General features: G+C 45.7%; 1 protein-coding gene across 1 annotated transcript in view; it reads right to left on the bottom strand.

The window, feature by feature from the left end:
* Nucleotides 1-17363: 17363 nt before the first annotated feature.
* Nucleotides 17364-23090, bottom strand: part of LOC139337754 (metabotropic glutamate receptor 8-like) — a 105768-nt gene continuing 100041 nt past the window's right edge. The window contains exons 10-11 of the mRNA XM_070972497.1: nt 19608-19854; nt 17364-17948 (exon numbers count right to left, since the gene is read on the bottom strand). Of these exons, the coding sequence (XP_070828598.1) occupies nt 17899-17948; nt 19608-19854 (297 nt within the window). The 3' untranslated portion in view covers nt 17364-17898. The remainder of the gene's footprint in view (nt 17949-19607; nt 19855-23090) is intronic.

Here is a 23090-nt window from a genome sequence, read left to right as displayed (position 1 = left end):
TACAGATTTAATACATAATACAAATTTAAATACAAAAGAAATTAAAGACAGCATACATTGCATGGATTAATCACCAATCCATGCAGTGTATGCTAGAAATGAATGAGAAAAACAATACAAAAAAGAGTCACCAGATGTTGAGATATTCATCTCAGAGCAGCAGAGTGTTCATATGTGATGGTGATCCCAGAGAGCATGTGACATTGTCATGCTTATAACAGCTAAATAGTAAATTTACTAGATTTCCCTTTACAGACACTGAATCAATGAATCAAAATGTCAGTCCAAGCTAACATTAACGTTATAGGCTATGTATAGTTAGTAGGGCTGTCACTTAACAACAACAACAAAAAATCATCAGCTATAACCAGGGCTGCCAACTTTTCAAAAAACCTTGGAGTGAGATTTGGTTGAGCCAACCAAAATTTTGCCGCATACATGATGGGAAGACATAAGACACAGCATAGCTCATTTTGTGCATGTTTAATCAAACAATACAATAATATGATCTTACAGATTAGCCTACACAACAGTATATAAAGTAGTTAAAATTATCTCAACCTTAAACATCTACAATAGTAAAACAAAACATGCACATTAAAACTAGGACTGCCAGCATTACAGCACCCCCTCCAAGCGCCGCGCGTCAGCCAGACCATTATACGTAATTCCATTGATTGTGCTCAGCACACCAAGACTGCATTTTGTCATACCAGAAATTATGATAAATCAACAAAATATCACAGCCTAGAGCAGGATCACAAACTTTTCAATGTCTAATGTCAATTTAGTAGTAGGCTTTTTTAATTGTTCATTTTATTTTATCTTTTTGCCGCTGCTTCACATCCCCCATTAAAAAGAATAATTTGCTGAAATACACTCTATAATAATAGATAATATGTAACATTTATTCTACTATATCATCATCATATCATAGCATGTGCTATATTATTCTTAAGATTTAATTTTCATGTAGGAAAAAAAAATCATAGCCATTGAAAACAACCCTGCAAAATCTATAATCTTTCAACTGCGGTCTTACGGCTGTGGCGGTCAGAGGTATATGCTCAGAAATCTTTTGTGCTTTATTTAAGCACCTTATAAACTTAAAAAAAAACCTACAAAATACATATTTAGGAAAAGTCAGAGAATGACAGGCTTGTAGTTTATAAAACAAACTAATTTGGATTATAAAGGCAGTTCTAGTGTTAAAGCAGCAATAATATTAATCCTGTATAATAGTAAAACACAGAGAGGGAGCATTTTATTGTACAATGAGTGCTTTTACTTTTGATACTTTCAAGTACAATTTGCTTAAGTTTTTCAGTGCAGGACTTGTGGACTGTTTTCACAGTGGTATAGTACTTTTATCCATCTAGCTTAAATGAGGGAACGTTTTGGTATCTCCTGGGCTGAGCGCAATATATAGCTTTTTTTAATGGAACTTTAGGGGCTCCTTAAGATGCACATGTACATAGGAAAACAAAGGTTTCACTGTCGTCCATGACTGTTCAAAATCAAAATAGGAGGTGCTATCCAGTGCCGCTTGCTGAGAGGACAAAATTAAGCTAGCTGGTGCGGCAATATACTAATTAAACACTTAATCCCCCCAAAAATGTTCACGAAACGCTCGAAATGCCTTTAAATGTTTTCACAGCACACACACAACAAATCACAAAATGTTATTTAAAGCTTAAGGGTATAAATACTCAAAAATACATACCTGCAAAGTAGAGTTGGGTGGTATCCAAATTTGGATACCGTCAAACTTTCCCCACATTTTCCCGGGGTATACGGTATTACCGTGACTAATTAAAAATCACTTTGCAGGGCAGCGTGACATGCGTGCAGTTCAGACGGTCAATGCTCACGTGAAGAAGCACCAGTCCTAACTTGTAGCATACCAGAATGACGGGGAGAAACTCAGCTAAAAGCCTCTACCAAGCATTGCCACACAAACGAAACACAATTCATACCCCACGAAATATGTGCAATATGCAATATGTGTAATTATATGTGCATGTAACGAAAGCACGAAAATAGCGCACGTCAATGGCACTGCATCTGCTGATTTCACCACTTCACGCAGACCACAAAAGCCCGGTATCATATGAAAGCAGAGAGTGTGTTGACCACGAAGATGTCTGCCTCCTCACTGTGCGACAAAAACTCGGCGAGCTAGCAGCCAAAGAGTAGCAGGAAAAAAAACTTGGCTAAATTATAAAGTATTTTTTAGCTTTACTTTTTTGTAGTCAAAAGTTATATTCCAGCCCGAAAAACCGTTGCTAACGTCTCCTCCTATGACTCTGCGTTAGTTTGAGAACAATTCTTGTTTACATAAAGAGGAGGGGGTTTCTCGAATGGAGAGGGAGCGCTCTTCATGCAATAACCTATCTCTGGGCTTACTTCCTTCTGGATCATCATTGGTGTTTCTATGGTGAATGTGGGCAGGTCGCTGAGCGTCCCGCGTAACCACAGTTAGTTTCACCGCTCCGTCTCATGAAGGAGTAGAGCGCTCACAGAGGACTCTGCTGAGCAGCCCGAAGTGTTATTTTACTGTTTTATTTGCATTTCGTCCTTTTACGAGAGCTAAGAACAATAGCAAGCAGAAAAAAGGCTGAAAGTGCTTCCAACAGAGGAGTTTCTCCGTATGCTTGGACGAGATAACGGTACTCTGCCCAGACACGCCCATATGAGCGCCTGGACATACTTGTGTTATGCTTGAATTATGCGTGAAAACTACATTGGTTAAACATGAATGACACAACATGAGGTCGAATTTAACTTTAACTTTCAGACAAAAAAATGGACTCGGCGTGCCGGCCTGTCTTTTAACCCCAAGCCACGTCTGAGCCAATATTCTATGAAAAGACGTGACCTGAGCCCTATAATAACGTTCTTAAATTGGATTTTTGTCATCTCAAAACCACAATCACACGTGTACTCATATTGGGCTTTCCTTATTCTTTCGTTATTTGATAGATAATCAGTTTTTAACCTCTTTCCTGGTGTCTTTGTCCTTGACTCCTGGCTCTCTTGCTTCGCGCCCCTCCAATCAAAGGAGTCTCGTGCCGCTCTCGTGTTCTCTCGTGCTGCATGCACTGTTGTCGGACATCGGAGCTTCGCGTTCGTAAACGTTAAATTTGCTGTGACTTTTCTATCAATTCATTGCCGCCAACTGGGGTGGCAGCAGGGGTGGCAAGGGTTTGTTTTAGGGTGGCATTTGCCACCCTATGCCACCCCGGTAGATCCGCCCCTGGTTGGTTGGTTGGTTGGTTGGTTGGTTGATTGGTTGGATATTTGGTGTATTGGTTGGCTGGTTGCCTGGAAAGTTGGTTGGTTGGTTGATTGGATGGTTGTTAAATTGGTCAGGTAATTAAAAAAGCATGTACGAACATTTGGCTGATAAAAGGCCCAACTGGACTGGAGCTGTAGGTCAGGTGACATCGTTTTCTAGGCTGCATCGTTTAATTCTCCAGAGTCTGTATGTGTTTAATCTCATGATCTCAGCCATTAGTTTAGTTTCCTTTTGTGCTGTGAACATCAGCCTCAGGGCTGCACGGTGGCGCAGCAGGTAGTGCGCGTGCCTCACAGCAAGAAGGTCGCAGGTTTGATTCCTGGGTCGGGCCTTTCTGTGTGAAGTTTGCATGTTCTTCCCGTGCATGCGTGGGTCCGGCTTCCTCCCACAGACCAAAAACATGCTCATTGGGTTGATTGGTGACTCTAAATTGCCCCTAGGTGTGAGTGTGAGTGTGAATCGTGTGTGTATGTGCCCTGCGATCGGCTGGCGACCGGTCCAGGGTGTACCCCGCCTCCCGCCCGTTGACAGCCGAGATAGGTTCCGGCCCCCCCGCGACCCCGAAAGGGATAAGCAGCATCGAAAATGGATGGATGGACATCAGCCTCAAAGGGCTGCCAGCAGTTCACAGCAGTGACGGTATCACCTGTATGAAATCTGACAGGACGTGAGTCTCATTCACTGCTCTTCATTGTGGACGTCTTCCTGGATGTGCAGCTGGATGATCTTAATGCCTGATGGCACGAGAGGATTAAACTTCCAAAATTTTAACTTCCAAAGCGTAAATCATCAACACTTAAGTACGTAACTCCCTCCAGCGAATGTTCAGCGTTGTGATACCTGGTTCTGTTCCAGTCAGTGATGGTTGTCAGGAGATGAAGCCTGAGAGCTTCAGCGGAGGGATTCCTCCTGACTTACCGCTGCATGTGACACAACTGTATTTACAGAGGTGCGTTTGATTTTTATGTACACAGACAAGACGGAGAGGTTCAGCAGCTCCGTCTCAGCGTGAGGCGACGTCTGAAGACAACATGTCGGATGACAGCAGGAGACGACTGATGACTAACAGCTGAGCTAAAGGCTGCAGCGTAGCTCCACGTCTCATCTGCACTGACAGATTCAGGACGGCAACATCGCAGCGCATCGCGATCTGCATCAGCAAGACGGCACAAAACAACAAGAACTGCACGTTATTTTGGGATTGCAGAGTTCAGGTTGTGATAAGCACATTGCATAATGTTGAACTTGCCAGGTATAATAAATGTAGGGAAAGTCACGCCGGTGACGCTGTGTAAAGACACCATTCACGACTTTTCTCTGCTAATTTTAGATTCAAATATATAAATGACAGCACTAGAACTGAAATTATTATCTCAAGGAAACACCAGAATATTTAAGGCTTCAGGATCTGAAGTCTCCTGCTTGAGTGTCTTCGGGTTTTGGACTGTTTGTCGTACAAAACAAGCGAGCAAACAAGGAATATCAACAACATAAACGCAGTGAAATAAATAAAAAAAATCCCTGAATTGGAGCAAAACAAATGAACCTCAGGTCTGAAAACGCTGTTAGATCGTCTTCTTTCGTTCTACAGTTCAACCAGAGAGCTAAACTATTTTTAGTCTGGTACCAGGGGAGACTGTCCTACCATAAGACATGAGACATCAGTCCTTTTAACCCAAAGATGACACTTGTTAACATGCAGGTCCGCAGAGGGAGGACGGTCGGGCGGATAAGTGGGTCAGCAAAGCGTTGGACTTTAACTCAGAGACTGCTGTTTGTTTCCTGTTTCTGTCCCAGACCTGAACCAAGAGGTTCACTGTGAAAATGAAGCTCCTCTAACCTGAAGGGGTTGTTTAATCACGCGTTGATCAAGGTGCGAAGAACATTCACCGACGCTGGATGAAGGCTGTCGTCTCCTCTCTGAGTGGACGTCCTTTGGAAAGAAACGCTTTGTGCTGCAGCTGCAGACACGAGACGTTAGCTCTCGAGACGGACGACTGAGAAGCAGCTGAAACCAGCAGACGGCCTGTGACGTCACTTTTCCAGGTGTGCAACAATTAGCATGATAGCACAACTAGCATGTTTTTTCCATCGCAGTGACAGAGGATGACGCTGCTTTGAAAACAGGCTGCTCATTGGATGAAGAGTAAAACTCCTCGTGTGAGTAAAGTGTTTCTCTCTGCTGTCTGAGGATTCATTTTCCTGCTGCTTTCATGTGTTTGCTGCATTTTACTGCTGTAGATGTTTCAGCTTGAGCTCATTTTAATCACTTTATATCCTGTTGGCTGCTGTAATCTACAGCAGTGCATCATATTCCAGAAGAGGCAAAGCAAGACGACTTTATTTACACAGCACATCTCCGACAGAGACGCAGCTCCAGGTGCTTCATTGTACGAATGCTAAAACATTGCTGATGCCATCGTGTTGCCCTTCATTACACTAAAATTCCGTTTTAATTAGCTGCTTCAGCTAATTGAGTGAGACAAATTGTGGGGTGGGGGGTGTAAACTTTTCACAGCCTCAGTCGCTGATCTGGAAGAAGTCAGAAATGAATTTGAAGCCACGAGCGATCTGAAGAACGGCTCGGATCAGATTTCTTGGTCTTTGTGAGAATTCGTTAAGATCATCATGTTTGCAGCGCGGCCGTCCTGTGAGAGCCACGTATCTAAAAAGTTTGATGAGCTCAGAAGAACTTCCTGTTTTCGGCTTTGTGACGATGCATTTTCAGCTTTTTAAGGAGTTTACTGAGCTGAAGAAGGAGGAGGAGGATCTCTATGACTGCACATTTCACCGCTGTGACACTGACAAGCGTCTTCCATCTGACGGACACGTGAGACAGTTTGGCATCCTCCTAAATTAAAGACTGTAAAGTTTGTTACTGTCTCGTCCTCTGGAGCTCTTTGTCCTCATTTTTCCTCTTTCTGCTGGCATTTTAAGACGCTGTCCTCGTCTGTCTCCTCAGGAAAAGAGCCTTCAGACTCAGCCCATTCAGCGGCTCAGATCCTGATGTAGGCCAGCCTGCAGGAGCTCCGCTGAGCGGCCGCGAAGGTGTAGCTGCGGCGTGTCGGTGCCGTCTCGCTGGGACTCCCATGATCCTCTGCTGGATTTCTGCACAAAAGCAAAAGCGTTTCTTTGTTGAATGTGTTTAGGTGTTACTCATCGCACTTATCTGTCCACAGCATGTGTTCTTCCGGCTCCTGCCTCGCTCTGAATGCATTACACCAGAAACATTCAGCCCCTGTCAGGCAGCACACCTGTACGCCCAGATACACTTCACTGATTCTCTTCTATCCCCGCTGTCCTATTTACATTCCCTCCACTGCTCATCTGCTGAGGAGGGAGAACAAGCTGCTGGAAGGCTGCAGCCCAGAATTATTTAAGTGTTTCTGCCGGCAAAAATCAAAACACACACGAAGACTGCGGAGGAACGCCGAGCAGCGAAACAAACGCACATCAGCATCCTCATCGTGTTTGACTCGCAGTCACGTCGATCCGTCGCTGAGCTGCGGGAGGGTTTCCGACCTGGTGCATGGCTCGCAAAGTTTCCTTTAAACTGTGTTTCCGACCATCTGCAGCATCAGGAAGTCGTTTCATTTTACAGAATCACACGAACAACAGCTGCTGCAAAAGTGGTATTAAAGGCAAACTGTGCAGGATTTTCCTGAAAAACAGTGTATAGACACTAAAGTGATCCCTCTCAACCAGCACTTACGGCCCTCTAGAAGTGTGAGCTGGTTTCCAGAAAATTAGAGTAAAAAGCAGATGAATGCATGTTGCCATGTGAACTCCATCAGCTACGCCCGCTTCTCATGTTGGGAGGCTGCGGGGGCTCGAGCTGATCCCAGGTGACTTTATGCTGCAGGTGGGAGCCCCCCTGGACTGGGCAGAGCAGCATAATATACAAATGATCACTTCCATTCATCCGTTAATACATCGGCTGGAGGAACCGTCTTGAACGCAGCATGAAACTCGTTGGAGGTGTCTCTAAAACTCGATTCTGCTCGTCCACGCCTTCCCTCTGTTTTTGGACTTTTTTTTTTTTGGTGTCTCGGGAAGACTTTGACCTCAGAGGAACAAATTACCTTCGTTTTTATCTGCAGGATCTGCAGGAGACTCGGAGGAAGCCTCGGCTCAAACCCTCTGAGTCTAAATCAATAACAGCATTGATGTGGAAAAGAAATGAAAGCGAGTGTCCTCGTGTTATGAGAAGGTTATCTTAATCAGAGGCGGGTTCAGGAGGGTAAACGCTGTCATCTTCATCATCCTCTTCACCTTCTGTCTGTCTGTGAAGTCTGTCAATGCGCTTTTGGATGTAATGAACGTATTAACATTTGAATAGAGCTTATGGTGCCTTTGACACCGCGCTGTGGGAAGCGAACACCTCAATGAAGCTCAACACAGCTGATTATTGAGTTTATTCTGCGTTTCATCATTTTGACCAGCAGGTTGTTGCTCAATGAGCCGGAGAGATAACATGAGGATGAATTCCTCACTGAAATGCAGCCTGTTGGTTTTCCTCTGCAGGTCCAGAGTCTCTGTTATCTGTCTGAATTTGGTATTTTCAACAACGCTGACGGCTCTTTGTGAATTAAAAAGCGAATGTCACCGGCAGCCTTCAGGGCCACGGTGTTTCTTTGGAAGCAGACTGACCTGCTAACACTCAGGCCTCCGTCTGTAAATCCAGCATCAGCTCCCACACAGATCAGCAGCCAGCTGCCCGCCCGTCACATGAAGCCACGCTCCACCATTGGCTGGCTGAGCTCACGAATGGGCAAAAATAAGTTAATCACGCGGCTCTTCGAGACTTTCCAAATGTTACGGGCCAGAATGGATCAAATTCGGACGATAACGAGCCGTTTCAGGGGGTTTGTGATGCTCGCAGCTGTTTCTTTTCCACTGATTGTACCAAACTCAGCTCCACAATCACCTCGCAGCCCAGCTCGGCACCTGCAGCCTCGTTTGCAGTTAATAACAGAGCGATCGAGGCTCAGAGGTGTGTTTTTAGATGCCAGTCTGCAAAGAACGAGAGGTTTTAGAGCTTCAGAGGCCTCATCATCATCCGAGCAGGAGGAGCCTTTTCAGCTTAGTTACAAAGAACAGAGGAGTCATTGAACGCAGCGCTTTGGCTCCTTCATGTTCATCTGAGCAGAGGAGAGAAAAATTCATTCAGATTCACAGAAATGAACTTAAGGAAATTAAAAAACTACAAAAAGTTGCCTCTTTATCACAAACATTTTCCAGCCGTCTGACCTGCTCGATCAAACGAAAAACAAACGATTCAGAGAAAGTGACTGAACAGATTGTGTGTCAGGTTTCAAGGCGAGTTCACCTGTGAAATCACCTCCATTCAGTCCTGTCCCTCACTGGTTTCTCACCAGTTTGAACGAGCAGCGTCTGCAGGCAGATGGAAGACGGAGACCAAACCTACAGCGATTAAGGCCGACGTCGTCCTCAGATCCAGAGCCGGCGTCGGCCCCCCACAATCCTCGGGGTGTGTTTGTGAATAAACATTCTGCCTGTGAGCGACGCCGTGATGAAGAAAAAAGCAAAGCGGCAGAAGTTAACAGTAAATAATGCACCAGGAGCGTGACAGGACAGCATGTGGATCGTTAATTGCAGAGCATCCAGGATGGGTCATCTGCGCCTGCGGGGGCTCCGGGGGGCTGCCGTTAATTATAGCCTCCGCCCAGGAGGGAGATGATGAAGAGGAGGCTGCTGGAGAGAGTGTGTGTGTGTGTGTGTGTGTGTGTGTGTGTGTGTGTGTGTGTGTGTGTGTGTGTGTGTGTATCAGCAGTGTGTCTGCTGTGAATTCAGCACCTGTGTGTATTTTTAGTCGCTCTCCCTGCGAGGTGTTGGTCCCACCGTCATCAGGAGCGACAGAATAACATCACACGGCGTGAAAGCAGGCTGGCAGCTCGCTGTGACGATGCTAACATGCTAATGATCACGTGCCAGCCTCACGGCGGCGCTGCGGGAAAACCAGAAGGGTTCATCCTCTGGTCACCAAGAACGTCTGCACAAAGCTTCCTGTCTGCCCCCCCAGCAGCTGATCAGATGGTTCAGTCTGGACCAACATGGCGGATCGACCATCAGACGTTGACGTCTGGGTCGCCTCACTGGCGCGGCTAAAGACAAACACAGATTTTGTGCACCAGATGCTAAATGTTGTGCTAGCTTGTGCCCGTTAGCGGCTTGCTAAAGCCTGAAATGTGACGTATCCCATGTCTGAAAAGGGTCTTATGTTCGAGAACAAGCGATGAAGAAACTGATGAACATTTAGCAGCTAAAAAGCCCGATTTCTGACCTGGTGGAGACCAAAACTGAGCTAAAAGGAGCAAACATGCAGCTTTAAATTGCAGCTTCAGCTTCAGGAGAAGCTGCACTGACACGCCCGACTTAAAGTGAGTCCTTCAGACCGAGCGGAGCCTCTGCGCCGTCTGCCAGGCTCATGTTTATGCACGAGTTCACGTTCTGAAAAAGTCAATTTGCTAAAACCATCTTTTTTTATTGTGCAGTTTATAAATAGTCAGACGCCTGAGAGATGCAAACAGCAGATCTCACATGCTAATCATCCATCTGATTTACATGTTAATATCACGAGATTCAGCTGATCGGCCTTATCTGAATATGAATGTGTTCAATCTGCAAAGATAAAGCGTTCAGCCAGCGAGCGAGCGAGCGAGCGCCTCCTCCAGCGAGTGCTCGGGCATTATGCTCCCAAATGTCAACGTGTTTGGGAAAATGAAATGAATAAGGACGGAAAACAAAACGCGGCAGCAGCTCAGTTTGGAGAGCAGAAACAGGCGAGCTGCTGTTTCAGCCACTTTGATTTCTCTGACTTCATTTGTAGCTTGTGGAAAGTTCAGAGCTGGAAGTCGCTCCTGCACTTTCATCACAGATGACATTTAGAGTTCAGGCTCAGGTGGATCTTCTGTGCTCTGCTCATAAATGTGTGAAAATGCAAAACTCAGCTCTTTGGGATTCACTTCCTCCGGCTTCATGTGTTTGAAATTCTCCGTTCAGGCCTGTTGGAAAAGTTAAAAAACGAGATTAATGACGACGATTTAAGTTACTATTTGTGAAATCATGGTTTCAGGTTGTATTAAATTACCTCATGTACCTTTAGCTGCTGTGAGTTTAGGCAGACTTTCACTGCTGATTTCATTTTTTCATCATGTGAACGAGCATTGAGCAGCAAAGTGAAGCTTCGTCCCTGTTCGTCTGTCTGAGAGCGAATCGCAGAATTTTCCTTTGGCTTTTATTTCTTAAGTTTTCGTTAAGTTTCCTCCTCGTCCCTTTGACCCCATTCTTCACTCATCAATCAAACAATCAGTTGGCTGAACCGATTTGACTGAACTTTCCTCGTCAGCGTCAGCAGTCCAGGTGGATGAAGAGCAGCGGCGTTTCTGAACATCATCAGTGTTTTCTGAACGAAAGTGAAGCTGGAATCGTTCACGGCGACGAGCTTTTTGGGCCTTTTTGACTTTTTTTTGCAGCTGCGGAGCGACAGGACGGAGCTGAAGTCAACAGCCAGAGTCGGGTCGTAAACATTATGATGAAGCAGGAGGCGACCTTCACACGGCGCAGTGACAGAGGGGCCCTTCAGGGGCCAATGCTTTCATTATAACATGAGTATTTTTGAGGCAGAGTGACGCACGGTTCAAGGTTTGCTGCTTCCATTTCAGCATCAGGACGCTGTCGGATGTAAAAACAACCTGCGTCCATCTCCACCTTCACCTGACCTCCGTCTGACTCCCACCTGAGGTCCTTTAAGACCCTCAGAGCAAAGTGAACTCCCTTAAAGAGCGAGAAAGAAGTCAACACGGCCTCATTTTAACGTACGTACAGACGGTAACATCAGCCACTGAACGCACGCCATGTTTGGAACGTCACATACGTAAACATACTAACTTGAGTTCTGCCGTCTGCACCTCGTGACCAGGTGTCGGAGATGAAGACAAAACGTCAGAGGACAGATCAGCAGTCAGCTGACTGACCTCCTCTGAACCACGGCCGCTGAAAGTGCCCCCACAGCTCAGAGACCACCTGGGACTGAACCCACCTGCAGCCAATTAAAACCTCCAAGAGTCAGAGTCACTGTGACCCCCCTCCAACACACACACACACACACACACACACACACACACACACACACACACACACACACACACGCTGTGAATCGATGCCTGGGTGGTAAAAAATAACCTTTATTATGCGACGACTCGTGGAATCAGCTGACGGGACGGATCCTGTGAAAACAGAGGAAACGTGGGATCAATAGTTACGACGACGGTTGGAATAAATGTGGATTACTGAAGATGACGACGTGTGAGCTGCACATTCGATGACTTCATGATTCCTGCTTTGGTTGGCAGTTTGGACGATGGCTCAGCTGATGGAGCTTTCTGTGTTCAGAGCAGAGGAAACGGCCTCGCCTCCACCTTTAAAACGCTTCAATGAAGAGAACTTTTAATACTTGGTGTGATTCCAACTGAACTTCTGGCTAAAACGAGTTTAAAACCACATTTAATAATCCCTGAAGACAAGTTACTGTTCAATTTCTGCATGAAATCTATTCAAATAAACAGACTGGAGGACATTTTTAGTGATGATTTCCTCCTGAAATGTTTCTCAAACAGAAACCTGCAGTCAGTGTGGTCGTTGGGATCAGTCACAGGTTAGCAGTGAACATGCTAGCAGGTTAGCAGAGCTAGCTCGGCCACCCTCACCTTGCAGGTCGTAGCGTTGCGACGGGACTGTAGGAGTCTCAGCTGTGTCGAAATAACTCCCACATTCACATTTTATTCTGCTCGTGTTGTCAAGAAACATGAAATGAAACCGTGATTTGTGGCTGTGGGTCAAACATTTTACGATCACGTCGTGACCGTAAACACAACACGCCAACAACGACAGACCTGGCGTCTGAATGAAACCCTCTGTGGACGTTCTGTCAGCAGTGAAGCAGCAAAGCGAAGCAGAACAAAGCAAAGAGGCTGACATTAAGCGAAGCTGCTCCCAGCTGTCCTTTAATATTGATGCTAATTTGACTGAAGGGCGGCTTCGTGTTCAAGCAGTGCAGCTCCTCTCTGTGTCAAACTGTAACTGACGCCCGTCGATGTTAATCACATCAAGCGCTTCTTAACATTTTGCCATTCGAGGATAAAACTTGAAAGCTTGTCTTTGCAGCCGACCGACCGCGGTCCCTCACGTCCTCCTCGTCTCTGGGATGCAGATTCGTTAAAACAATGTAAACTCTCAGAGAGTAATGGGCCCCGGGGCCACCTACAGCGGCTGGATGAAAGTGCTCAGTAAAGAGAAAACGCCGCGTGCCGTCTGTCAAAGAGTCCAATTAAGCTGATGCGGCAGGATTTCCTGTCGGCGGCGGGCCGGTTTGCTGGAGACGAGCTGCAGATGAAGAAGACGCTGAACCTGCTGCATCGACTGATCAGCCAGAGAGCGAGCGAGCGAGCTGCAGACGCTTCCTGTCTGCTGCTGCAGCGTCTGGGAGGCTGTGGTGTCTGCGTTACTGTCGCATGCAAAGCCAATCAAAGACGCCTCCGACAGATTTCTACTCGAATGATTCTGCAGCTCAGCAGGCGTCAGATACTTCTGTTATGCGCTTTGATATAACCTGCACGTTTAGGTGGCATTATGATATTCTAATTCAAAATTTTACCTAAAAATGATTCAATTTTGTTGCCAAATTGACTCTAAAATGTCTCCAAATTTCCAGAGACGGTACAAAGGACACGACCTCGTGTTTAAAACGCAGCACAGGGTCTTTACAGGACGACGCTGCAGAGAACGGCAGCGATACACACAATGTGATGGAAATGGTTTCAGTCAGCGCAGCGAAGTTTAGATTCGGCCCGGCTCTTTGGTCTGTCCTCCCGCTCAGATCAGTGGTTTAAGTGAGCGAGCGGTCGGCCTTTTATTTAAATTCTTATTTTGGACACCTCAGTGGGATGAACTTCATTTTCCTTTTGTTGATTATTTTGGCAGTGTCAGCCCTGGAGCTGATTACTTCCTGGCAGCCACTTCATAAATACAAGCAGTGTGTTCTGCCAACCTGCTCGCTGATTCTCCCTCTGTGGGAGCAGATTCAGGCCGGTCTGTCGCTTCCCTGCTTCATACGAGCCCGGCTCACTGCAGGCCGAGGCGCTGCTGATTATTATTGATTATTGCTGCTGCTGGATAAATGTGAGACTCTGTGACACGCTGGCTGCAGGATGTTCGAGTCTTCGGTCATCCAGTGGTTCAGAGTCTGCAGAAGGAAGCAGGAAACCAGAGAGGTCGTAGCTTTTCTCCTGCAGCTTTGCAGGACTCTGCAATTGTGTAAATTTATAACATTTGCTGTAAAATCAAGGCAATAAAACAAAAGGCAGTCTGTCTGCTTTGCTCCAGTTTCAACACGGCTAACCGGCTACAGCCATGCTAACAGCTTTCTTTGAGCCGTGCGTCAGATGATGATGATGATGATGATGATGATGATGATGATGATGATGATGATGATACTCACAGCTGCTTTTCCAGGTTTCGGGGTCAGTCAGTGTTGAGCTGCTCTCTGTAGCAGCTCGTTGCTTTGCAGCTCGATGATTTCATGTTGCAGGTTGTCAGAAACATCAGCCGGTTCCACATTAAGCAGCAAATGTGTTCAGCTCCTTTCGTTGAGTCTTCGCCTCCTGAAACCTCTCGCCAAACGCCTGAAGGGGTTTTCACACTGAGCGGCACATTCAGAACGTCACAACATGCTCAGTGTTTCCTCTCTCCAGCTGCCTCAGGCTTAGTTTCACTTGATTCCACATTTGGAAGCAGAGCTGAGAAGCTGCTGGAGCTTCAGCTCTGAGAGGCTCTTCGTAACGTCCACCACGAAGGTCAAATCACACACACCCCTCTCATGTTGAGACATAATCAGCCTGAACGTGAGCCAAACAAACGACCTCTGAACCCTGTTTTCAGACAGCTGACATACATAATAAGTGTGAAAATACAGACTGAACATTCAGGAGCTGCCGAACCCGTCCCATTAAGCAGCACACAGTGGGACCAGTAGAAGACTGTGGCACTCCTGCAGCTCTTCAGAGAAAACTGACAGCTGCATTTCACAATGAGAGAACGATGTATTCATCACACTGAGTTACAGCCAGCGTTGAAGAACTGCAGCCTGTGCAGACATCGTCCGACAGCTAATGTGACGCTTTGGGACGATGACGTCAATATTTGTCTGCTGCTGCTTCTGACCAGAAACCATCAGATCCACTGGTCAACCCCTCGGTCTGCAGCATGAGTCCTCAGGCATCCTTACGACTGGAGGTCAGTCCAGGTTGTTAAAATACCATCGATACGCTCTCATGTCTGTCTGTCTTGAATAAAAATGCGTTGATCGCATTGCAATCGGACAGCGCAGGTGTAAATTCAGCCAATACTCACTGAGGATGGACTGTGATCTGATTGGCCAAACCACCTTCAGGGACGCATTGTTGGACACGAATGCAGTGGTGTTTTCAGTCCACATTCAGCAGTCTATGTGGGTGGAAATAAAACCAGTTCCTTGGAACCAAATGGTCTCTGCGACCGTCTTCATCTCAGACAGCGTCTGACGCCCAGTCCTCATCCGCAATGGTCCTCATCACTATCCTCTCCCACCGGTCCTGTCCTGAATCCAGATTGTCCTCTGGACCGTGTGGCTCCGACCACAGCTGAAAGAAAAGCAGCTGCATTGGACAGCACTGTCCTCTGCTCTACTCTTCATCGTTCCAGTTGTGGAAGACGACTTCTTCCTCATCTTAGAAGGAAGAAGAAGAAGATGGACGGAGTGATCGGATCCCCATGTGGATACTGATGTAAATGTAATCAGGCTCGATCATACGTAGAGACACTCTGGATACGAGATACATTTGAATGCAAGGACGTATCTGTTAAATATAAAGCTAAAGGCTAACAGCTAGCCTAGCTCTGTCTGGAGATTATACAATCCGCCTAGCAAACACCCCTAAAGTTAATGAATGAATCCACATAAAAAACAAGTATAAAAAATACAAGATGTTTCATCCAAATAACATGTTTAGCTAACATGAGCGGTGAGTATTGATCTAACTGGAATTTAAAAGCTTTTAATGAGAATAATTTTCTTTTTCTGAGGCTGTTTGGCTTCCTTATATTCCCTTTGGACACCTTTAAAGGACACACTGTATGCACAACATACCAGAAGCACCTGAAAGATAATGATGCAGCCTAAAGTTAAAAACTTATAATAGTAAGAGTCATCCGAACGGCTGGAGACAGCCGAGTGTGACGACTGCAGACGTCCTGAAGCAGGAAAAACAAACTCTCACCTGAAGGCTGTTGAGCTGTTAAACAGCCGAGCCTGAGGACAGAAAACACCTGAGAAAACAGAAAAGCAAAAATCAAAACCTGGAGAAATTCAGATGAGCCGTCTCATCTTCAGTGTATTTATTTCAGCGTGAAGATGGAGCTTCTTGGCTTTCAGCTGGCTGCGAGTGCGAGAAACGGGAGCTGTGTCGGGGGAAATAAAAGCAGGATGCCCGCAGGCTTCATCACTCAGACTATACCTGTCCTCTTCTTCTCTGCCAGGAGATGCAGGAATATTCATTACATGCATGAGGAGTTCTGTGTGGCAGCTCGTATTGATCCCGCCTCTCCTGTTCCACACCACGTATTGATCACATCGACTGCCTTTTTTTTTCCCAACTCTGTAATGAGGTGCACACTGTGCTAAGTTTCCTGCCAGACTCAGGTTTGTATGATGTTAAAGGTCAAATCCAGCATGGATGGAGTTTCTGCTCCTTTCCTGCTCTGCAGATTCATCACGTTGGGACGTGGAGTCTAATAATAATAAAAATAAGAAACCTGCATTTAAAGAGCTCGTCTTCGTGTGGATGGCTGGAGTTGGAGTGAAGAGGATCCATAGAAATTGCTTCGCTTCAATTTCTCCAGAATTACAAGGCGTCCCAGTTTGTCTGGGATTGTCCCAGTTTCAAGTGGGGTGACCCGACAAACATCTGTAAGAAAACACCCAAAAACATACGGAAACTGATCTGTCCGTATGTGTGTTAGTCAATCTATGCATTAGTTAGTCAAGGCTGTTGCTAGCCTGCTACGATGCTTTCAGCTCCTTCAGTGTTTCTGCTAACAGTTAGCTGCCAGGTCGGAGAGAAAGCTGGTCTCTTCTAAAGAGCTTCAGGAGGCTTCCTTCATAAAGTACCCAGCAATGAAGATGCTGCGTTCATCGTTACCCTCCGTAGATGTGCCAAGCAATATAAAATAATTATCGCCTGACTTGAAGTGCATAGATGTGTGCATGCATGAACATGTGGTGCACTTAAAGGTCCTGGTTTGAAGGTCTGAAAGTATGATCACTATGTCCAGAATGAACGACTTCTGTTCACACTGCTTTTTAATTTTATAGTGCAGGAGCACCAACAACCACTAGGAGGCATCAGTGAGGTCCACCATCCCATCGTCTACCTTCATAACAGTGAAACTCAGAGTGAAACTACTTCTAGAGTCAATGCAATCAGTGGATTTGCTCTCAGGGAAGAAGCAAGTTTTTTGGGCGAACTTTGAGAATAACAATGAAAAACTGTTCTGGCAACGCCGACCTTTGAGCAAACGGCGAGCTGTGGAAACGGAGGGCGCTACCATGTTTCGCACCAGACATTTACTTCTGTGTAAAGATCTGCGCTACATGGTCTGAGGTCAGCCATCACAAAGAAGTAGACGACTATTGAATTTATTGTCCTGTTACCTACTGAACATGCTGGCTTGCTAGCTAGCATTGAGGAAGCCAGCTTCTGTGGCTGGCTAACATGCGACCAGTTCGTGCTAGCTGGTCTCGACCTCTGAATCAACTGACACCTCTGATTTGTTCGGTGATTCGAGTAAATCAGAAACAATCACTGAAGAATCAACAGCACAAACGCTGTTTTCCCCCGAGGAGACGACTACGTTAGCTACACACCAACAACGAAAACAAAACAGCGCTAACGTTTCCCACCTGGAACAGAAAGCAGCAGGGCACCGACGTGTGAAACATTCCTTTATTATAAATAGATCATTTGTATAAAAAACAGCATGCTTCAATTCAACCATGGCATTTAGACATTTCACAACCAAAAGCTACCGTTCAGTTAGCCGAAAAGAGCGATGGACTCGTCTCTTAATGCAGGTCGACGGACGGACGACATGAGACAAGAATCAGAAATTTTCACAACCACAAGATTTTTTTTTTTTTTTAAACGTACAATTAGAATAACAACAAATATGGTTGGTCCCCACGATTTCTTTTTTGTATTTCTTTTTGAAGACTTGTTTTAATTGATATTTTTTAACCTCTCGGGTTGCCATCCTCCTGCTTCCTCACCACTTCTTGGATAGGTTTGACTTGTGATCCTTTCAGGTTTTTGGTGCCATTCAGGCCTGTTTCCTGCTGTCTGTAAACATAAAAACACCACAGATGTTCAGTTTGATCAGTTCAGAGTGCCTCCTTTCTGTTTTGGGTTCTGGTGGCGTCTCCTCTGAGTTTGACAGAAATCGGCTTGTTAAATGTCCCAGGACGTCCTTGTGTCAAAGGTGGATTTTCACATGGCGTGGTTGGTGTAGCTGACGTAGGTGTTCTTCGTTGGTGGCACTAAGGAGAGAAAAACAAACGGCAGTTTGGTAAATTACCTCCTTACATCCACTTACCTTCAGGTCAAAGTGAGTTCAGAAGTCAACAGACAACATGGCAGTTTCAAGTGATCTACTGAGCAGTCAAGCTAACACGAGACTCGAGAGAATTAACAATTCTTAAAAAGGTCTAGCGCCACCCTCGGGACAAACTTCATCAAAGATCATTCACTACCTTTTTAACAGTATGTGTAAAGCCATGTGCAACTTCAGTGCACATCATCGACCCTGTTAGGCCCTCATGAACACAGATCATGTGGTGAGCATGACAGAGGTTCTACATGTCTTATTCCTATTGAAGAAGGGTTCGGAAAAATCCTCGTCCAAATATCCTGTCTGAACCTTTGGGACCTCGAATACGGTCTTGCACAGGAAAGTCCTTGATGTGTGGTGGACCAAAGGTTTCACCTTGAACAAACTAACACCAAGGTACTGGAGACAGTGGGAGGGGAGTTTCAGGGAACTCTGAGGGAACAGTGACTACCACACTGCCACCTCGTGTCCTGCAGGTAAGACTAGACATGGAGCTCGAAATCATCCTGACAAAGCTCCAGAAGGCTGAGCGGGCGTAAGGTCATCCTGGAAGGTGTGTCTGAATAGGTAGTAGTCAGCAGAATCACTTTTGTGTCTTGCAGCTTGGCTAAAGTTAAGCTGGTACAAATGCGGTGGAACCATTTCAGAGAGGCCAGATTCTCCAGGTGACACTGAGGTACAAGCTTTTGCACATCAGCTTACTTATGCTTTTAGAGCCTCACCAGTCGTGGAGCAAGAAATGTGAAGTTTGTCCTCAGGAGGTGCTCGAGCAAAGGTCGTAGGAACACCAAAAACATTAGGACTAATGAAGCCTCACAAGCATTTTCATCTCACCTAGTTTTCCATCACTGAACCTTGTGACTTCCTCACCTCACACTGAGCAGCCTGCAGTACTGACAAGGACGTTCAGCCTCGTGCGAGGTTGAGACAATAAAACGGATGCGAGAGCTGCTGCTTGTTAAGCAGCAGATCAGTTCAGCCAGCACGTTTCTGATGAGTAAACAATTTGACGTCTCCCGCTATTCTGCTGACGGACCGTGAAGTAGCTTTGAAGTGAGGCTCTGAGCCGTAAACAGTTCGGCTTCATCAGATCTGGTCTCAGGTGATGTCTAAACAAACTCGAGTCAACTTCCTGTTAAATCCTCGTTACTGTGGAGAAGCTTTGCTCTGAGTTCACCCCCACATGGTAGACTTCACAGAGGAGTTTCTTCTTTCCTTTGTTCACAGAATAATTTACAGTATTTACTATCAGCTTCTTCTCATTCATCAGTACTTAAGAGCCTCTGAGGTATCTCAAAGAATCATTCCCACAGGATGAAAATCCATTTGTCCTCCTTTTTGTCCTCAATGAACTGAATGTTTTTTCTTTTTCTCTGCAAGTACATTGAGTGCAATGTTTAAACCGGAGTCAAGTTCCTTGTATGTGCACACATACTTGGCCGATAAAACTGATTCTGATTTGAAGATGTAGTTAAATACCTGCTAACATCAACTGCAGAACTAAAGAGTTACCCCAAACACTGGTGGACACCCAGAGACCTGGTTCGACCATTTTTAAACATAATGAGAGGCTCCTCAGCCCACTTACCGCTGGCATCCACGCCCTCGCATAGCTCCGTCTTCACCTCGCCGTTGGGCCGCTCCGCCGCCAGCTGGGACAGCTTGCTGGTCATGGTGGCCGCGGTGACAATGGCCTTGAAGCTGCGTTTGCGTTTGGGGACGTTCTGCTCGGGGTGGAAGATGATGATGTAGACCTTGGGCATGTAGAGCATGCCCAGAGAGACGGAGGCGCTGAGGCTGAGGGAGACGGTCAGCGTGGCCGTCTGGATGTACATCTGAGGGGGAAACAGGGGATGGGACGAGACAAGGTGTCTTTGTTAGACATCGAGGACAAACTGAATGTAGACAGAACTGCTTACAAGCACATGGTAGCCTATTGTCAGGCCATCACCTTCAACATACTCATTCCCAGTGCTGCCTCAGCTCTTTCTGTACTTCAGTCTGATTTTCATCTGACTATCACGTGGATTCACTTTAGGTTTGCGCCATCAAACACAACACTTTCATCTCTGATGTCCATGAAATGTGTTCTACAGAGAAAAGCATTAAATATATCAGATACAACTTTAAGATCTCAGCCTAATGAGTTAAGTATCTGTCATTGAAATGCTTTTTTTCTTTTATTCAGCCTTCATTAAACCAACAGATGGTCGACTCTGCTCGGTTCATTTACTGGAATCAATCTAGTGACTCATGTTTGTGGCTGATAATATTGTCTGCTCAGGCAGATACTCTGGCTCAAAACCAGCCATCGTTTAGAGGTTTTACTCTCCAGCTGACTGGTGGAAAAGTAAAAGTGGTGAATGTTGGGTTTCCTGTTGTGTCGTAGCGATGGAACTGATGTGCTGGAACAGATTTTTCACATTAAAAACCAGGAAAAGAGGGGATTTAGATTCTGCCCTTTGAGACTCCGGAAGACTTTTAATGTGAAATATCTGCAGGAAGTGATAAGTTTCACTGACAGTCATCAGTCACAAGGCTTTTTAGAGTAATCAACTCATCTTTGGACTACGGGAGAAAACCCCTGCAGATACTCCACATGATGATCAATATAAACAAGGGGAAATAAGAAATAAAGGCCTGTCTCTAATATAAGTCTCTTCTAATGAAGGTCTGATTCTGTCTACAGTGGAGGTGAATTAAACAACTGACGTGAAAAAAATGCCCCCAAAAAAAATGCACAGTGGAGAAAAAAAATCTCATTAATTACCTGATTTTAAACCATTTAAGGGTAACACTGAACTTAAGAGGGCTCTTGCAGTTCGACTTCCTCTCATCTCATTAGCTGTGCACTGTACAAACGTTTTCACTGTTTCAACTGTTGGAGCTCCATCGTGTGAGCAGCTGGACGATGATTATCTGATAATCTCCATCTCTTTAAACAGGATTAACAACAGAGGAAAGAAACACCGGGACTTTCTCTCCTCGTCGCAGTTTGACAGATGACCCTGAATGCATCATTAGGCTCTGTGCTGCGTTTGTGAGCCGGTATGGGACTATTGATTGTGTGGTTATCTTTGGCTGCTGCGTACTGCGAAAGCTCTCAACTATGTGCATTTACTGACAGAAGGAGGCATCTGCAGAGTCACGCTAAACAGAAATATCAGTCACTTTACACTCACAAACAGCCATGAGTACGCATGATTAAGCATCTTTTAATTGCCCTTTATGGTCACAGCGGCCACTGAGTCTCATGTTAAATTCTTAAATTAATTAATATTCAGAAAAACAGATCAAAGCAACTAATGAGCAACTGAACTGACTAATTAAATAAAATTTAGGTGTAAAGCACTACATTTAACTGTATTCAAAGTTATTTGATGATTGGACTGTCAATAAATATTCCAGATGTTTTTTTTCAAGCTATGCAGGTACCCCAGGTTTCAGTCCTGTCCCCTAATGTCCACTGGAGACGAACCGAAAAGGTGTCTGCAGTTTGTTCCTGATAGATGTGGTGACAGATGCTTTGTGTTTGTACGCAGAATGCCATGTGATATAATAATGATTAATGATTATTAGCAGAGTTCAATAACTAATGATATGCATTAAATAATTTATGCAGTGAATATTGATTTCATGCCAATTATCGATCAGCCGGGACGGAACCAAAACGAGACGCCACTGCGTCGTCATGGTGGCAGAGAGCGTCTGTGTGCGATCAGCTGTGACAGGAAGCACTGACGTTGTTTGTATTCTCTCCTCTCGCCACCGCTGACGCTGATAAAACTCGTTTTGGGGTGAAAAGGAAGGAAGAACCATCGACTCTGAGCTGAGTTATTGGAGATTCAAGCTCGCTCAACCACACACACACAGCATGCAGAGCCCAAGCAGGCAGCTCCAACCTGCGTTTCCTCTGCCCACCCACCCTCCAGCATCTGTCACAACACACCTGTCCACACGCTCCCACACACCACCTCACATAAGTCAAGACCCGGGTTAATGGTCCTCTGACTGAGTGGCAAACTGACAGCAGGGAATCCTCGACGGGGCCTCGCTCAGCCACCAGGACGGGGAGCGAGAGGAAGGAGGGAAAAGTGGCGACAGATGGCGAGCTTCCCCCCAAGAGCCCCAAACAACGGCGGCGGCGTTTCCAGCGACACATCAAGCAATCATTATGAAAATGTATGACAGACAGCGAAGCATAAACTCATTTGTGGGCCTGAGAGAAAAAACACGCGCTGAAGTGATTTATGTGGTCTCTCCGACACAAGCTGTTAATACGAAACCAAGGTGATGAAGAGCGTGAAGGTCGGAGGAGTCTGAAAACACATTTTAGGAAAGAGCGACGAAGAACGTCCTGTTGGCCTGATCCTGGTCTGAGTCCTTTAACCTTCCTGTTAGCATCTTAGTTAGCATGCTAACATCAGGGAGTGGACGCTGAGCTGAGAGTGTGCAGAGCGAGCTGGCTTTTCGTCCAGCGCCACCATGCGGTTGAAATTTAGATTGAGTTAAATGTCTGAACAGCTATTGGATGGACTGCCATGAAATTGCTCACTTGGGATGAACTGAAATCATTTTGATGATCCCTGGACTCATCGAGCACCACCACCAGGTCAAAACTTAACCAGTGCCTGGTTTGACACTGGTCATACTGGCTTTCCCATCAGCCTCAGTTGTACACTGTGCAGATAAAATACTTCCTGTGTGGAAGCTTGTTGCTGGTGAAGTCATTTCTATGGTGTTAGCAGTGGTTCCCAGCTGTGAGGTGAGGAACAGTAACAGTAAGCACTTCATGTGTACGTTGACAAATCCATGAATGGCGTTCTGGAGGACACTTTGAGACACTTTAAGGGGGTTATTACAACCTACATTTATGTTTATCGTCAGGTGGCGACCTCTAGTGGCCATAGTAATTATAACGGGGGCAAAGGAGAAAGTCAGGTGGCGTAGTATAAAAAGTAAGAAAGTTTGTTTTTGGTGGATTTGGAGGATTTCACCATCTTAACCATGTGACGATGAAGGTGCGCCTACTGCTGGCACTCACCTACAGACAGATGTGTTATTTTCGGAG

The sequence above is a fragment of the Chaetodon trifascialis genome, chromosome 10 (genome assembly GCF_039877785.1).
Source record: "Chaetodon trifascialis isolate fChaTrf1 chromosome 10, fChaTrf1.hap1, whole genome shotgun sequence".
Lineage (NCBI taxonomy): Eukaryota > Metazoa > Chordata > Actinopteri > Chaetodontiformes > Chaetodontidae > Chaetodon > Chaetodon trifascialis.
The sequence above is the reverse complement of the archived record's forward strand: the minus strand, read 5'-3'. Positions and strand labels throughout refer to the sequence as shown.